This window comes from Aythya marila (genome assembly GCF_965140915.1).
Source record: "Aythya marila genome assembly, chromosome: 6".
Taxonomy (NCBI): Eukaryota; Metazoa; Chordata; class Aves; order Anseriformes; family Anatidae; genus Aythya; species Aythya marila.
Window position 1 is genome coordinate 31,139,248 of NC_139047.1, and position 18,140 is coordinate 31,157,387.

At 41.7% G+C, this 18,140-nt stretch overlaps 1 protein-coding gene across 2 annotated transcripts; it reads left to right on the forward strand.

The window, feature by feature from the left end:
- Window positions 1-735: 735 nt before the first annotated feature.
- On the forward strand, window positions 736-15,164 carry INSIG2 (insulin induced gene 2). 2 transcript variants are annotated; one of them, XM_082763280.1, is made up of 6 exons: window positions 736-860; window positions 5,027-5,367; window positions 8,558-8,682; window positions 11,101-11,267; window positions 11,668-11,767; window positions 12,231-15,164. In XM_082763280.1, the coding sequence occupies exons 2-6, from the start codon at window positions 5,124-5,126 to the stop codon at window positions 12,270-12,272; spliced, it is 678 nt and encodes a 225-aa protein (XP_082619406.1). In that variant the 5' UTR covers window positions 736-860; window positions 5,027-5,123; the 3' UTR covers window positions 12,273-15,164. The 2 variants fall into 2 exon arrangements, with proteins under 2 accessions (XP_082619406.1, XP_082619407.1); XM_082763281.1 differs by lacking the exon at window positions 736-860 and having other exon boundaries at window positions 5,068-5,207.
- Window positions 15,165-18,140: the final 2,976 nt, after the last annotated feature.

Consider the following 18,140-nt stretch of genomic DNA (forward strand, 5'->3'; position numbering starts at 1 on the left):
GTTTTAGCTGAGAAACAAGTATTTCATCTTCTGTGTTTCTGTTACTGAAATCTGCTAAGGATATTGCACTGTGTACATGGCTAAAACTACATAAGCTGGAAGCATGAGCACGTTACAAAAAGCCGAGCTGCCTATAGCCTTTCATTTTGGTAACAAACCCCATTTCCAGAGCAGTGTTGTACAGTTTAAACAGCATCCTACTGATTTTTGTACTAGTTACTCCTTCATTTATTCAGCACACGTGTTGCTGTTGGCCAGCACACGTAAATTCTAATTTTACAGCGTTCACCTTTTCACTTCTCCTTTTTCTTTGAAACTCGGAGAGGAAGTGGTGGCAGCTGTTTCCCTATGTTCTGTGAATCGTGGCCTGGCAGACAGCGTGCTGGAACCCCATCTTCCCACTTTTCCCTCCTTCTACCCCCAATTCTCAGACCCCAACCTTGTGGGCACAGCCGGCTTCAGCTTCGTTGAAGTCCAGCTGAACCTAACGCACCCGTGCAGACGCTGACAGGCCTGAAGAGACAGCAGAGTGCACAGAATACAAGAATTACACGGTTAGACATGAAAACGATCTTTAATGCGTGCGCGTTTTGGTAGCCAAACACCATGCTTCGAGGGCAGGGCGCTGGTGCCTCAGGGATGCTCGCTGCCCCTCTGCCTGGCGGGCCGGGCAGGGCGAGGCCGGGAGCTTCGTAGGGAGAGCCCTGTCCCTATCCCCATCCCTGTCCTTGTCCCTATCCCTGTCCCTGTCCCCAGCAGCAGCCGGCCCGGCCGTGCCCGGCCCTCCCCTGCCAGCGGGGCGCTGCGGAGGCTGCGCGAGGCGGGGACTGGCGCGGGAGGCAGAAGATGGCGGAGGCCGAGTGAGTCCAGGGGCGGCGGCGGCGGCGGCGACTCCCGGGCGGAGGGGGGCGGCCGGGCCGGCCTAAAGCTGGGCCGAGCCGAGCCGGGTCTAGGCCGTGCGGAGCCTTGGGGCCTCGGGGCGGGGATGGCGCAGAGCCCCCGCCGCGGCCGGGGTGCCTGGGGCTCCGGCGCCGCGCAGGCAGCAGGGGCGGCCCCGCTGGTACCGGCTGCCAGCCCTGCCCTGCTGTGCCCTGCGGGCTGCGGCTCGGGCACCGCTCTCCAAGGGCTCGGTGCCGCCGGGCAGGGCTGAACCTGCCGCGGGGAGAGGCTCCCCCTGCTCCCGGAGGGTGCTGCCGGCGGGGCTGGGCCCGCTGCCCGCGGTCGCCACGGTGGCTTCGAGGTGGCCGCAGGCGGTGTCCCGGCGGTGACAGTGCCGCTGAGGTGCCCGGCGCCTGCCCGCCGAAGTGGGGAGGTCAGGGCTCGGCATTGCGGGGTTCCCCGCCTGAGGTTTCCCTTCGTTTCGCCGTGGCGTTCAGCTCCTGCTTGGTCTTAATGAAATAAATCTTTCCTCTCTTGGCCCCTCCGTACACCAAATTGTTCACAAAACATCTTCTGATGTGAGGAGTTTGGTGAAACTTGCACAGCAGAGCTCTTCGTTAGCTTGGGGAGCGCTGGGGAGCAGTGGCGGGATGGATCTTCTAATTAAAAGACAGTTAAGTGTTTTAAAAATGTCAGGAGTGATAACTTGCTTGTTAACTTTCTGCGTAAGGCCAGACATCGCATGGTTGCCTTGCGAATCGTATCTGGTTCTCTCACATGGTACATTTGGTATGTTAAAAAGCTCGGGCCGAGGCCATGTGCCACTGAAGAGGGAAAGTGAAGTTGTGACTGTGACAGTGCCAAGCCTGTAGCTTTCTGTATGTTTTTGCAGCTTTGAGTGCTCATTCCCAAGAGATGAAGGCATAGAAGTTGTGTTGTAGTTCGATGTGTGAACTATTCCATCTGAAGGGAAACCCTACATAAAAAATACAAGGCTTGAAAGGAGACAGGCTGTCTCAATCATCTGTGTGTACGCCAGCTTCCCAGTCTAGTAAAAAGAGTTGATGTCTTTGGAAATACTAATTTCCATTTTCATTAAAGGAAGCAGTAGTAAATACCTTTGATATGCAGGTAGCATGTCTTGCCTGGGAACCTTAAACCCAGGCTGTCAGAGACACTGAAGAGTCCTGACGTTAGTTTTGGTCGGCTACCTTGCGCTGCTCTGCCATTTCTCTGGCATGCCAGCAGCCAGTCAGCAGCCAGAATTTGGGAACTGTAATAAAATAAATGGGAAAAGCATGTGTAGGGTGGGAAACCAGGACAGAAACCACTGCGTCATACTAATTTGAGATCTGGCATTACTTGCTATAAAGACATTCATTGACATAAAGCCACTGAAAGTGTCCTTGTGCTGGTAGGGCTGTTTGCCTCATAGTAAAAACATGGCTGGAGTCTGCAGTGCCTTGAATGACTTGCAGCTGCAGGGCTTGTCTAAAAGCAGCAAGCAATTCCCTGGCATGGAAAAGACCTGTTATGTTTTGATAAGTCTTAATTGTTAAGTATCATGTATTTGCCAAAGGGTGTATTCAGTGCGAAATCAGGTAAATATGGTTTTCATTTTCTGAAACTGGTTTATGCCAGAGTAAAATTGACTTTAATTTGATCATCAACATTTGTAGGGTTTTTTTTTTTTTTTTTTTTTTTTTAAAAAAAGAGTAAGATCTGGTCGATTTTTACGTCAGTAAAACGTTTTACGTAGTGCCCAGTGGGACAGCTGATGCTTCTTAATTAAGTTGGAGATTATTCAAAGAATTACAAGAAGCAGAGTCTCGTTAGAGGGAGATATCAAGAGATGGTATAACATGGGGAAATAATAGCTGCAGGGAAATTATTAATAGATTTCCTCAAAGATTGGGAGCTGCATTGGTCTTGCTTAATATTTTAATTGATGAGCTTGATACACAAAACAGAATTGTAGTAATGGTGTTTGCTGATGACCCAAAGTTGGGCAATGTTTGCAGGGTCAAAGAGGACAAAGGTATCCTGCAGGAAGAACTGAATGGCATCGAGCGTCAGAGTGATGCATGTTGGATAAAATTTGGCATGCAAGGTTTGGAGCTGGTACTGAGAAACAGGAGTTTGCTAACAGGAGAGAAGAAAGATGTGAATGTAGTTACAGATCACAGGATGTGAGCAACTGCTTTATGGCGGTGGAAAAAAAAACAAACAAATATGGAGTGCCCCAGAAGAACTCAGCTAAATAGGCACACTACAGTAGGAACTTTGTTGTACAAGGAGAGCCAAATCTGGAAATTTTCTTGCCAGCTCTGGTCACATTTAAAAAACAAAAACTAACAAACAAAAAACGCTAAGAAGGGACCTAATGGTTTAACACCCCTCCCTTCCCCATTAGGTACAGTATTTGTGTGGAGTTGTTTTTTGTAGTTGAGACCTAGAGTTCCTGGTGCCGTTTAAGACCTCCCCTGTAGACTGTGAATACTCCTATCATCGCCAGGTGGGCACAGTCTGTAGAGGAGTTTCTCAAGTTGTGATTTATTTGTGATTCCCTGCTTTCTTTCCTGGAGGCTAAATGTATTATCCAGCCTCTACTGCCATGCCATCCAGAGGAGGGAAAAAAAATCTGGAGCACCTCCTTTTTGCTGGAGGGGAAGTGTTGCAGTGCCAGTGTTGATGCAGACATCTCAATGCTTGGTGTGAGTCAGGGTGCTGAGTAAGAAGCCAGGCACTGTGGTTGCCGTCTTTCCCCTCTGCCTCCCCAAGACGTGATCCTGATTACAAATATTGTTCAGAAGCAGCTGCATAGAAGAGATCCTGTGTTCTTGGGAGGGCTCTGCTGCCTCCTCAAACTGCCAGTGGGAAGTTAGGTGTGATAAGAACATTTTTTTTTAATTTTAATCTTCTTTTGTTTTGCCTCTTGGAATTTTTTTTTAGTGCTGGAGGATACCTCAGCATGGCATTGTGTCGCTGCTGGAGGTATCCATAGTGTCTTAGCTAGCCTGGATGCATTTCACTTGCTTTTTGGCACTTGGTCAGCAAAAGGGAAGGCAGGTGCCTCGGCGCTGCCCTTACATCTTCAGAGAGCCTCCTCTGGATCCGCTGAACCTGAGCGGAAGGGGAAGGATGCACCCACTGTTTTGGCTCCCCTTCTGTGCCCGTGGCCATAAGTAAGAGTTTACAGAAGCTGCCACCAGCTGGCAGTTTCAAATTTAAAAACAATGTCAGGGCTTTTTCTTTTTCTTTTTTTTTTTTTTGAGTTCCAGGTGGCTAAGCTGCCGATCAAAACTGTTGTTATACACGAATGTGGCACCGAATCCGTGTATAACAAGACTCTTGACTGACAGTTTTGTTTTTTAAAAAAGAGTGATTGGGATGGGAACTCTGCCATTCACGTAGTGCCTGCAGAGTTATTCATGTAGGAAGCCATCCAGGGCACAGGCAGGTGGAGCTCCTTTTTCCCTTTGCTCTCAGATTCTTTTCTGCCTGTCTACAATTATAGTTCGTAATAATGGATGGTAGCTTTGACAAAATGTTCCTTTGGTAAACATTTTCTCTGTACCGGGGTTACTTTTCTGGTTCAGCAAGTTATTTGCTCTTTATCTGGGATTACGCAAATTGGTGCACTCTGGGATTGCTGAAATTTTGTCTCCATCCTGAAAAATATTCCTCAGATTTCACTTTCCAGTTGAGAAATGTTTTCTGGCTTCTCTTCAAGAAGAAAGATCTGTGAACCCCTGTGGCTAACTTGAAACCAAGGGCTGTCTTATTTCTGAATTACATAATCTCCAGTTGTTTAAAGGAGGGAATTAAGACAAAATTTACTGTTACTGTGAAGCAAGCCTTTCTTCCATCTGATATCAGTTTTATTTTTCTCATTTCTGTGGTTTTGCATTCCTAGCTGTCTATCCCACATTTTCTTCCTTGTTTCCTAGTAGATAAAGCAATTTGTAAAACCTGTTTTCTTTGTAAGGCACTTTTGCAGCTGTGGTTGGTTCCGCTCTCAAAAGACAAATTGCCTCTTCAAAAAATTCAGAAAAAAATATAAAACCCAATTTCTGATTTATTTAGGAGAACTATGTATAATGTTTTTTACATCTGAATTTTTCACCGTCGTTTTATTATTTTTCAGGGTTTGGCTATCTCCTAATTGAGGAGAGTCAAAATACTGCCTACAAGTGAATCCTCCTCAGCCAGCCTGTCGGATGCCTCTGAGAGCATAAGAAGTCATGGCGGAAAATGACGCAATGCCAACCTTACCAAAAAAGTGTGGTCCATACATTTCATCTGTAACCAGTCGTGGCATGAATTTGGTAATTCGTGGTATAGTGCTGTTTTTTATTGGCGTATTTCTTGCATTAGTATTAAACTTGCTTCAGATCCAGAGAAACGTTACTCTCTTCCCCCCTGATGTGATCACAAGCATCTTCTCCTCAGCTTGGTGGGTGCCACCTTGCTGTGGCACAGCGTCAGGTAAGTTCAGTTGTGTATTTATGCCTGGCATGGAGATGAAAGATTGGATAGGTAGTTATAGTTGCAAAAAGCTTTGTTTGAAAGGTGTGGAAAATAAAAATTCCTCTTCAGTCACATTGCCTTTTCTAAGCTATTGCTATCCAGATCGCACTGGGTTTTCACAAATAGTGTGCATGTGTCCAAAAAATATTGTCCTGCTAACTCATTACACTGTAATATTGTTAGCAGAGTATAACCTTTGCTTTTTCTTCTGGGAAGGTGGTGCCACTTGTAACTTGGGGGCTGGTTACAGGAATATGCTCTACAGGCAGCCCATAGGAAACAGCCTGGAAACATCAGATTTCTGCACACTGCAGCTTGTTTTTGAGCACAGTGAACCACCCCCAGTAATGCTCTGTTTTGTGGTCCAGCTTTCCATTTGTTCCTCAGTCCAGTTTGAGGTATCGCTTTAGCTGTGTGAAGTTCAGAAACCTGACTGTGTCTCAGGGAGTAAAGGCCAGATATGCAGTTTGCAGTTGCAGAAGCCCGTTACAGAACAGAGCACCTCAGTTAGATTCATATTTCAAGTCGGATGATGTGAACATGCTTCGTTTCTCCCATAACCATGTAGGGAGTTGAAGCTTTTTTGTGTGATTTGGGAACTAGTTTAAGTGAGATGTCTACTGTATGTAGTAAAAAATACCCCTTTTTCCATTTCTTTCATCTTCAAGTATCAAGTACAAATCTGATGGAGTTAGGCTTTCTACTTGGCTTTGAAGATTGTTGATCATGTGGGTCGATTTTACACTTCACTAAGGGAATATCCTTAGCAGCGAGGTCTGGAGGAATTCTGATTTAATGAACCTGCACAGTAAATGCAGCATCTTCTCAGAGATAGTTTTAATAAGATTGAGAAGCTCACTTTTCTGGATATTAATCATAGCATCGTAGAATGCTTCGGGTTCAAAGGGATCTTAAAGATCATCAACCCCTAGCCATGGGCATGGAGATGAGGAGAATCAATGAATGAGTTTTTGAGTTGATACTGTTGTGCTGGTGATAATATTTAAGCCTCTCTTTTTCTTTTTTTTTTTTCTTTTTTTCCTGCTCATCTAAATGCTTTCCTTGTGATAGCTTGTTGAAATAGCTCTCTGAATCCGTCAGTTTTGTTCTACTGTGGAAATGCATTTGGCATATTATGGCCAAAGTTACATACCTACTTTATCTGCTGGTTGTTTTACTCCTCTTTCTCTTGTTTTCCTGTGATCATGGATTAGTTTTTTGGACTGTATTCTGGATTTTTCTTTAAACTTTAAAGTGGTTGTCTAGACAAACACATCTGGTAAAGAAATGGTCTTTTATGTATGGAGAAGTTTGGTTTGAACACTGTTATAGTTGTGACAGAGTTCAGTTAGTCAACAGTTTTTCAATGGCTTTCTGTGTAGGAATGATTTAATGTGTTGTGGTTCTTAGCATGTGGATGTAGCTGTCTGTAATTATTACTTGGAAAATGCATGTCCCATGTCTGTGAGGCTTACAATGTGAGAAGGGTGACATGGTTGAAAAGAGACAGAAGGACCAATAGTACACTTTGTGTTCTGTTAAAACCATGTTCACACTATTGTAGCAGTACTACTTTCTATTTCTCATTCAGGGTTTCTCTGGGGGTTAAAACCAACAGAATCCCATCTTGCAGCAGCAACATGTAAAGTTCACCGTAAAGTTTGAACTGTGAACTGTTTGCATCAGGTTGTACCCTAGGCACTCTTGGTTTGTTTGAGAACACCATCTGCAGCTGTGTACAGGGAAGTCAAAAGGCTTCTCATGTGTTGGTGGTTTTGATGGAAGGACTGGATATTGTTTGTAAAATACAGTCATCTGTTAGATATTTGCACTACTTGCTTTTAAACCACCTGATTTAAAGATATTACTTAATTGGCTTTTCCCAGAGTGACACCTGCTAAAGTTCTAGTTCTTTCCCTTTTATTATCAGTCTTTTCCATTTACCTTCCTTATCCCCTCTGCTAGCATACAGACAGGCAATCTCTATGGTACATGTTGATAATTCACCCATTTTCTTATCATTTATACTTGGACAGCCTTCCTAGAAGTGACACGAACATTTCTTTGCAGTATGGTTTATTATTATGAACAGAATAAAGGTGTTTTGCATATTTATAACCAGTGGTAATCGAGGTTGCTTTCAGAGAAGTCCTTTCATCCATCCCTGTTATTAGTCATCAGTTTGGCCCAATGCCTTTGGCAAGAAAATTGCTCATGGAAGATTTTTTTTCCTCTCTAGCCTTACTGGTGATTTATTTTCCTGAATCATGGAGATCAGGTTCCTCTCTGTCTGAATAAAGAGCATTTGCCATAACATACCTCCAGCAGCATGCCAAACTGAGGGTGCTACAGTCCACGCCAATTACTCAGCCTCTGCCTCTCTTCTGCAGCACCAGTTTAACTTTAAGCAGCAGTGTTAATCCTCAGCTGTGTTGGTAACAGTCTTTTTCACTGCAACTGCAGTACAGAATAAATTTATGAAGAAGTGTTCAAAGAGCATAGCAGTTCCCTGGGGTTGAAAGTCCTGTTTGCTTTTAGTATTCAACAGCTACTGCAGATTCTTGGCTTTCCTTCTTCTGTGTGAGCCTTTATAGTAGCACTGAAGAAAATAAAAACGTTATGCAAACAGAGACTGCTTGTAACAACAACAAGAGAAGACAGAAAATACTGACATTAAAGAGGATGGTTTGCCCTTACTGTGGTGTGTTTGTTTTGCTGTTATTTTAACGTGCATCTTTGATACGTGGGATTTTCAGAAGTGCCAGCCTGCAAGCTATTACTGTTCTTCTAGAACTATGCTGTAAGAGTGCAGATTCTGGTAGGGTGCAGAGTGCTTTGAGCCTCAGCCCTTAGTTCAAATCAGCTCAGTTTTACTACTTCTGTTACGTCACTGCTGCTGTGGTTGACAATGCTGCTGAACTTTGTTAACTAATGGGCTATATGGGTTATAACAATAATAATGGATTAATAAAGGGCTTTGTTGAATAATGAAATTATTTGAAATTCTGTTTTGTTGCAATGTGTGTTTTGTACCATGTATGCTTAAAATGTTTGTTTTAGTTACAATAATTGTCTGGGTAGTCTTTGTTTTAGTTAAATATTGCCAGTACTTTAACTTTTGGGCCTTATTTCTTTCATGTTTCCACAGCTGTGATTGGGTTATTGTACCCATGCATGGACAGACATCTGGGAGAGCCACATAAATTTAAGAGAGAATGGTCCAGTGTAATGCGATGTGTAGCAGTCTTTGTGGGAATAAATCATGCCAGCGCTGTATCCTATATTCTAATGAAATTGGCGATAACAAATAGGTTTCAAGTAAAACAAAGCTTACATAGTCATGGTGAATTGTTGTTAAAATATAACATGCAGCATGTTTGCAAGGGAAACGCAGAATATGTCTTACTGTGATAGCGTTATTGGAGGTGGTAAGTCTCGCATTTTTTGGTTCTGAAAAAGCTTTTCTTAGAAATGCCTCAATATTGGGCTTTGTCTTTTAGTCTTCATTATCTCTGAAAGTGTGGGGAAGTCATAGAACCGTAGAACAGCTTGGGTTGGAAGGGACCGTAAAGATCATCTAGTTCCAACCCCCCATATACGCACCTCCACAGATTTGGCACCCACAGCCTCTCTGGGCAGCCTGTTCCAGTGCCTCACCACCCTCTGAGTGAATAATTTCCTCCTAACATCTAATCTAAATCTCCCCTCTTTCAGTTTAAAACCATTCTGCCTTGTCCTGTCTTTATCTGACTGAGCAAAGAGTCGCTCTCTATTTTTTTTGTAAGCCCCTTTTAAGTGAAAAGGGGCTTACAAAAGCCCCTGAAAGGCTGCAATGAGGTCTCCCTGGAGCCTTCTCTTCTCCAGGCTGAAAATCCCCAGCTCTCTCAGCCTTTTTTCATAGGAGAGGTGTTCCAGCCCTCTGATCAACTTTGTGGACCTCCTGTGGACCCTCTCTAACAGAGTCTCTACATCTTTCTCGTGCTGGGGGCCCCAGAGCTGGATGCAGGACTCCAGGTGGGGCCTCACAAGGGCAGAGCAGAGGAGGACGTTTCCCTCTCTCCCTGCTGGTCGCTCCTCTGTTGATGCAGCCCAGGAAGCAAGAAGTACTTACAGGGTATATGTGAAGCACATGCACTTTGCAGAGAATGTTATCATTCCTGTGGCCATTCACTAAGAGCAATTAGAAGTTGCTCCGTGTGTTTCACTACATTATCTTCTTCCTATTTGTGTATCTGTTCATGTGCAACCTTGCACAAGTGTGCTGGAAACTGGTGTTCCTCCCCTTTGAAGCACCTGGTAGTGCTGGGGGCATGCTGGATCACAACAGGGCGTTTGTCATGTGGATTGGTGCACCTTACTGGCAGCATGGTCTCAGTGGTTTTGTGTAGTCATATCTAGTGCCTCCTCTGCTAGGTAAAACATGTGTTTGTCTGTAAAAATGGGGTTCTTATAAATGGATCAGAAAGAAAACTTATCATCTCTGGAACTATCAATTCTTTCAGTGTCAGCTCCAGCACCAGAAATCTGGGGGGTGGGAGCGCTAAGAAGTTTCTGATTGTGTGCTACTGAATCTCCTCATTTCCAGGAGAAGAGCACAAGTTAAGTGAGCAATGTAAGGGCTGGCTGAATTCTTACTGAGGTGACTTGTCCCTTTAAATGGTTTTTATTTTATGGTTTTTGTTCCTGCAAGCCATCCTATGCAGTATGTCCAGATGTGCTGGAGTTGCTGAAGTTCAGAGTCACTCTTGCTGTCCCAGACAAACCTTGCTTTTTTGTCAAAGATTCGTTACAAAAAGGAATCCAAGGTTGGTTCCCACCAGCCTTGGACCATACCTGATCTGTAAGCACGTACAACTTCACTTCTTTTAAGAATGGAAGAGAGTTGACAGCTTCTCTCTGCATGGGTCAGATTATTTGCAGCAAACCGTCTTGCAGTTTTCTAACAGCTGTTACACATATTCCAGAATATCATTAATGTACTGTCTGTGTTTCTTCCTTGACAGCTCTCCAGACAGCTTTCTTTTCAGTTTATTACTCGTTCTGCACATTGCCATATTTGGTGTGGGTTTTGTTCGTTTGACATTTTTTTTCTGATGCTATTGATTTTTATCCTGTAATTAATTAATTTATTTGCTAGTTGAACTTTTCTAATTTCCTGTAGGTCTCTCTCCAGGCCTGTGTGAGAAAATAGGACAGTGGTTTTACATTGTTATCCCGTAAATTTTCTTTAAGGCTTATGAAACTTGACAGCCTCTTTTTTAATAATCTATTTTGGAAAGGACTAGTGAGGATGAGTTAGTATTTCCAAAACATTTTGAAGAAGGTGAGGTACTGCAAAGGTATCTCAAGCAACTCACAATTTCATTGCAGGTTTAATAAAAACTGAATTTCAGTGTTGAATACTTTCACATTAATATTATTTACGTTTTGTTCTATAGAATGCGTTATTTTTTAATGTTTTGCTGAATGTAAACTAGCGTGTAAATTAAACATAATTGCAATTGAAGTAAGAGTGAGAAATAACTTTTTTCTTTATACCTGATAGCTATATGGTAGCTGATACAGTTAGTGCTGTATTTTTTTATTGTGAGACAAAATATCTGTTGTGCCAAAATATGATAAAAGGAATTAAGAGAACTGCTTTACATTTGTATTTGATATTTCCAAGCTTCTCCTTAACAATTAACCCAGAAAGTGGATTTTGCCAACAATATCCAGTTGTCTCTAACATTAGCAGCACTGTCAATTGGACTGTGGTGGACATTTGATAGATCACGAAGTGGCTTTGGTCTTGGAGTAGGAATTGCTTTCTTGGCCACGTTGGTGTCACAGTTTCTGGTCTACAATGGAGTTTATCAGTAAGTATTTTAATTCTTTAAGGCTAAGTTATATCCTGAAGCTATACAATAAAATCAAGATAACTGAAGGGGCAGAATTTGTCACAACTTCCAAAGCTGCCAGCACTTAATTTGGAGTGTAAAATAAATTTGTGAAAGCTTTGTGTTTGTAAGTAAGTTTTTTAGTTGGGAGTTATTTCAATAAAATTGCTGCCATTACCAACCATGCATTTTTTTTTTTAAATTTAACGAACGGGTTTATAATCAGTAAGAAGCCTCATTTGTTATTTGCTGTAAGCAATTAAGTTTCTATAACAGTAGCTTTTTGAGTTGACACGTCCTGTTATTTAAATCTTGTCTCCTGTGATTGGAGGTCTCTATGTATTGCACAAGATTGAGCTAAAAAATGTATTTTTTCCAGATACACATCTCCAGATTTTCTTTATGTTCGTTCCTGGTTGCCATGTATATTTTTTGCTGGTGGAATAACTATGGGCAACATCGGCAGGCAGCTGGCAATGGTAAGTTTGGAGGGGAGGATTGACTGCCTTCTAGTGGTAGATATAGTCCACGTCATTGTTTTCTTCAGAGATACCAATCGGTTATTTGAATTGAGGTGGAGGAGTAAGGTAGTAACTGGTAATCTTTGGTTTTTGATCTAGTTAGTTGAGCCATTAACACTGTTAGTCAGCCCATGGTTTTGCTCTGTACCCTCAGTTGCATTCTTTTAGTCATCTTAAGACTAGGAGCTAAATAAGAACACCAGGTATGGGGAGAAGTCAAGCCATCCCCTGAGTCTGCTGCTCACGGAGGCAGAAATTGCAGCCAACAGCATGTGCACAGAACCTAGGGAGACCAAACTTACCTGGGTGAAGTGTAAAATGAGCAATCTTACCACTCATTTTGTAGAAAATTCTCCTTCATAGTCTTTTTCATTATTTATGTAAATGACTATTGTTGTTTTTGTCAACTTGTGTTTTTCAGTATGAATGCAAAGTCATTGCAGAGAAGTCTCACGAGGACTGAGGAGAAACAATATGCACCTTTTACATAGGAAAATATCTGACAAATGACTGTCGGAGGAGCATAAGGAACACTTGACTATGAAATTGCCAAAATGCAATTTTTTTCCCTTCAGTGGTATACTTTACTGCAATCTGTGATTGCTGCTTCTATAGAAACCTTGATGTCTCTTTTTTGATTACTGTGAAGTTACAATAGTATGCAATACATTTGACAATATTGGTTCAAATATAGGATTCTCTTTTTCAAATCTAAACCAAGTTTACCATAAATTACTGTCTGTCCGTAATGTTGCAGTGCCAAACTGAACCTTTTGCACTACATTTCTGTAGCTGAAACTTCTGCTTCACTTTATCTTGAAAGTTTTGAGGAATTTGTTCTTAATAGCGCAATGAAAGACAAGGGATTCAAAGTTAGGAATGAAGATCTCTTTACATGATGATAGCTAGTGATACCTTTAAGAAATTCATGGATTACAGGTGAGCCTTGATGCAATAACTGATTTCTGCCTATTAACATGCTGTATCATTCTTCATCGCAGGAAACTTGATATTTGTCTGTGATCCATGCCCAGTTTCCCATATTCAGAATGTAAAAATGGAAACTGAGGAAAATGGAAACTGAGGCTTCACTATTTTTCCCCCTTGTACAACCAGTATACATGCTTAGATATGGATTTATGTGGATGATCATTAGATGTGGACAAATTCTCAAACTGCTTGTATTGAGTACCAGGATACAATTCGGGTCATTCTTGTACAATTTCTTAAGCTGACTTGTGTTGATCCCTTTTAAAAAGTTGTGGGTTTTTTTTTTTTTTTTTTTTTTTTTTTTTTTTTTTTAATTAAATTTAATTCTGCTGAACTAAATCAGCCACTACCATTTAGTGTCAGAAAGACCTCCATTACCAACATTACTTGTGATTGTTCTTGTCTTTTCCCTGTTGTATTTGCAGGGATTGGCAGGAGAAGGCAAGGCTGTATTTTAGGTACTGATGTAGCCCTTATTTCTGTGACCTTGGTCCAGGCACTCATAAATGCATTTGTTCTCATTGCAACTTTCTGAAGTAGAGAAGTCCTGTTATCCTTGTTTTACAGGTGCCTCTGCATAGAAGGTCTGATAGGACAGAGCTGAAATAGGCCATATATAAATTGGTTCCCTTCTTAAGAAGAATTTTAGTGTGACCCGTGTTCATGAGCATACATGGAATCCCCTTATGTTGGCCTTGCAGCTCCCTTTTAAGAGCATGAGACAAAAGAAACTGTGCAAGAAGGAAGAAAGCAGACTTGAAGAGGACTCAGCCAGCCGGCACCGGCAGTGAATTTGGTGTGGAATGGCTCTACTTTTTCCTCTTTCCATTTCTGTGCTGTTGTTGTTTTAACTGTTGTATTCTTTTTGTTTGTTTGTCTTGAAGTACTTTTTAAATCTTCCATGAAAGGTTTATAAGAAATGTTACAGTCACCTAAGGAGACTGGAGTTGGTCCAAAGAACAAATAGATGTTTAGACGAGTTTTTATTAATAGATGTGCATATGCGTTGTACATGAAGCTTGAAATAGGCAACTCTTTTTCAGTCTTATACCTATATTTAAGTCTGAAAAGTATGCAATGGAGTGCTTCCAAAAATGATGGTCACAAGAAGGAAAATTTCTTGAATGGGAAAGTGTAGAAACAATAAATAAGCAAGTGATATGTAAAGAGCTTGGTTCTGCAGCTCCACAGTTTCATTAGCTTATAACAGTTCTATGGCAATTCAGCACCTAAAGCACATTTTCATTTGGTAATGTTTCAAGAAAGCATTTGCAGATACTCTTTACCATGTTCTTCTAAACTGAGGTAGACCATGTTTAAGTAAATCCCTGACTAGAGATTTCTTTTAATCAAATCGTGGCAATATAAAGCTTTAAATTATTAATGTCAGGAGACCATTTGGGCATGAACTGAGGGTGAGTTTCCTTAGGCAGCCTGTAGCATCCCACGAAAGAAACTGTTGTGCTTTCTGTACAGTATTTGGCCTGATCTGCCTTCTTTACTTCAACAAATGGTTTCAGCATGGTGAGCGGAATGAGGAGTCCCTCTTGAATTATCAAGGCATGAATGGCATAAAAATTCAGATGTTGGTGTTTCTTATCCTAACTGTAGGAAATAACATGGTACCTCAGTAGCCAGTGTGCTGACTGTGCTGACTTGGCAAACAATTTACTTTCATTGTGACCAGTTAAGTGTGTACAACTCGAGATGAATAGTTTTAATTATTCACTTGGTGGTGGAACTGCTTTTACCTGCCAGTCTAAATATTTACACAGAAGCAGCCTTGTGTATGTGAAAATGTGTGCAGTATGTGAGAAGTGGTTATTGTGCGTTTGTGGCACCCACTTTACAACACTTTGCACTCAGATTCATCTAAACCTGATTAGACTGCGCTGTCAACTTAACTAACTTCTTTTAAATTTCTTTTTGGAAATTTTGAGCACGTCTTGCAAAGGCAGCAATCATCCAAAATAAATTTGGGTGGAGTCCTTTATTACATGTGTTTTACTTTTTTATTCTTATTTGACTGAAGTTGTTACAAGAATGAGATCTTGGATGTCTCATTTTTTTCAAACTGTGTTGTAATTTTGTGGCTGATGTGTTCAAACCCTGACAAAGGTTCACAAGAATGCTGACACGGCCTTAACTGTAGTGGTGTGAACATGCTGCTACTGTATAGCATGTAATTATACCATTAGACTGTCTTAAAAATGTTGTTCAATAGAGAATGAATAAGGTATATTTTAGATACAACTTTATAAGCACTATAACCTCTTCACTAATTAAGCATTGTAAGCTCTATGCTGTTTAAACTGGCAAATTGCTGTTAAAAGCAAAATGTTCATTAAATACAATTGCAACCTTGTTTGAAAGGTTTCTTCTTTTTTATTTTTTAAATAATATATATATTTTTAAATACATTAAATTGTCTTCTATTAGCAGTCATATAATAATAATGAGCTGGCATATTGGTTACACAAAACACCTTTCTGGAAGTAAAAAAAAAAAAAAAAAGGCACATTCAAATCAGAAGTGATTTTATCACAGTTAGCATGCTGAGCTGCCTCTGAAAATTTTGGAAATTTGCCCTTTTGAATCTGTAGTGGAAGTATTTGAACCAAGGGAAAATAAACTTGGTAATTTCAATATAAGTATGGAGATTTAGATTTAAATAGTCCTTGAGAATATGAAAAACAAAAACAAAACAAAAAAACAGTGATGACAGGAGATCCCATAATGAAATACTTGTATCCTGACCAGAACATTAATAAATACGAGCTAAATGCTAGATATTCACTGACTGTATTCACAGCACTCCTCCCTGTCTCAAAACAGACGTGACAAGTAAAGGTTTAAAAATGTGTGATGAAAAAAACTCGGCAGATCTGATGGAAGGGTGGGGAGGGAGGTTCATCAGTATTTGAGGAGTACGTCCCACAGCCGTCTTGGAGCAAGACTGGACTACAACTGGAAGCTGCAGAGAACACAGAGGCAAATGGAAAAGCCCCAGGTTTGTGTTGGACGAGGCAAGCAGTGACCCAAAATCCTAAATTTGTTGTGAAAAGGCAGAATCATGGGTGTTGCCAAGTGTCTGACCAAACTGCAGTGAAAGATAACTATAATTTTACAGTCAGAGCGCTACGTTCATTCAGAAGCATGTTGGCAAAGCTGCTCTGCTGGTGTGTTTACCTCTCCCTGCCCTGTGAGAGCGCTGCCAATGGGAATGGCAAATGTAGGTCCTCCCTGCCTGCCTTCAGCCTGTGGCTGTGAATGGGAACTTGCCCATTTCAGAGAATATTCCAGCTGCCAGGCCCTCTAGAAATTCATCTTGTGCCTCCTTTTATAACGGGGCTGATGCACGTAGCTAGAAGGAGATAGAGTAAACCAAGTTTTCCTCTGTAGCTCCTGTACTTCCCTCCTGCCATCTGGCTGGGATCTGCTGTGGGGACCTGTGAGCATGCCAGCCTTTTCATCTCTGCCAGCCTGTAAGGAAGGGATGTAATTTTACCAATGGCACCACTCTGGATGTTTTGCATATATTTTTTTTTACATTTTGGAGCAGTGTTACCAGTAAATCCTAATGGTGGTGTTAAGGGATGAACGCAACCTATGGAATTGAGGTTAAATGTGAAAAACAATGCTTATAAAAGTACAGGCACAGCTGGCGGAGGGAACGTGCGTCTCGCAGGGGGAATAGCTATCTATTGCTGTTAGTTTTGATGCCAGTACTAAACGCAAAGCATAAGTAATTTTGTGGCTTAATGTTCAGTACTAAGCAGTAAATGAAAGGTCAGTCCAACATGTTAACTGTCAGGGAATAGTAAACACTACTTTAATTGCTTCATACAATCAGCCTGGACTTTTGGTGTGTCTGGTGTCATGTTTTGAGCAGCGTGGTCCAAAGCCTTGTCCTGATTGCCTTCCCCCCAGTCAAATGACAAAGCCTCAAATTAAAGGCTAAACCAGGGTTTTTCAGGCAGCATATTGGGGGGTTGTGCTTAGAATGCTTAAAAGCCACTCCAAGGAAAAGGTAGGGGGCATTCTTGATCAGACTGGAGCCAAAATCCAGGTGTAAGGGTAGTTTTGCATTTTCTCAAGGCTTTCTTTTCTTGCTTTTCCTTTTTGAAGTGCCAAAGTTTCGTAGCTCCTGCTGCGCTGTCACACTTTTTTACCCTGCCCAGCAGTACAGCACATAGGAAACAAAATATACAGGAAAGATTATAATGGGAAAAGGCTTTTACTATGATTTCCTCCAGGTGAGTGAGTTGGGAGGTCAGTGTACAGCATGCTGTGCACATCAGTGTCTGACTCATGACCTGCAGCATTCCTGGAATCACGTGCCCGGGATTAGTTTCTGTACTGGCAACAGGTCTGCCTGGACTTTTGCACTTAAAAAACTCTGTGTGTGGAGTAGCTTTATGTAATGTGGTTATGCAGGGATATTTGAACACTTTGCCCAGTATTCTCAATTGCAAAGTTCAGGGGTATAGCCATAGGGTCTGCTTTTTATGGATTTGTTGATAGAAATACTGAAATTGTACCTTTTAAAGCAAATATGGCAAAATATTAGTTGAAAAGCAATCTGTATTTATAAATGTGGGGGTTCACAATGAATGTGGTTCTGTTTCTTCTGATCTGATTAGTTCAATGTGTGGCTTGCATTATGTGATAAGCGTAAGTTTCACCTATATATATATATATATTTATTTATTTTTTTCAATCAAATCTCAAACAAGATTTGCTTCATCCAATTACAGTGAACATGTATGAACTGAAAAAGCTGGGAGGAAAAGTGCTGCAATCTAACTTGCAGGCTAAAACTTATGCAAGGGGTAGCTCCCACACTTGGCATAATGTTGCAAGAAAGAAAAGGACAATAAATAATCATTTCAATTTTCCATGCTGCGTTTCAAAACAAGAGGGGAAGGGGAGCTTTACAGATTCATTTGTGCTGACTTGTTCTGATCTTCAGCTGCTGTCCAAAGGCATGGACATGGGCCATGTTTTGGCTTGTCTGTTTTCCTCTAACCCATCTATGCCAGTTTTTGGCTCAGTGTCTAGAAAACAATCCCAAACCCCAGTGTGAGCCTGGCTGTGCCACCAGCCACCGCATAAGAAATGTTTTTAGGAAGGTCTAGCTGAGATTGGTACAGTCCGTTCGGGCTCTGTGAGAAACCAGTGAAGTGTCCCTGGGCGCTTCGGGTGGTAAAGACGTATTATGAGGAAAGGCGACTACATGGTGCTCAGGGGTGCTGAAAGTCCTTGTAAGTGCATTAAGGTCATACATGTAGATTCAATTATAGGTTCTAACAAAAAGCAAGGTCACCTCGCTCTACAGACC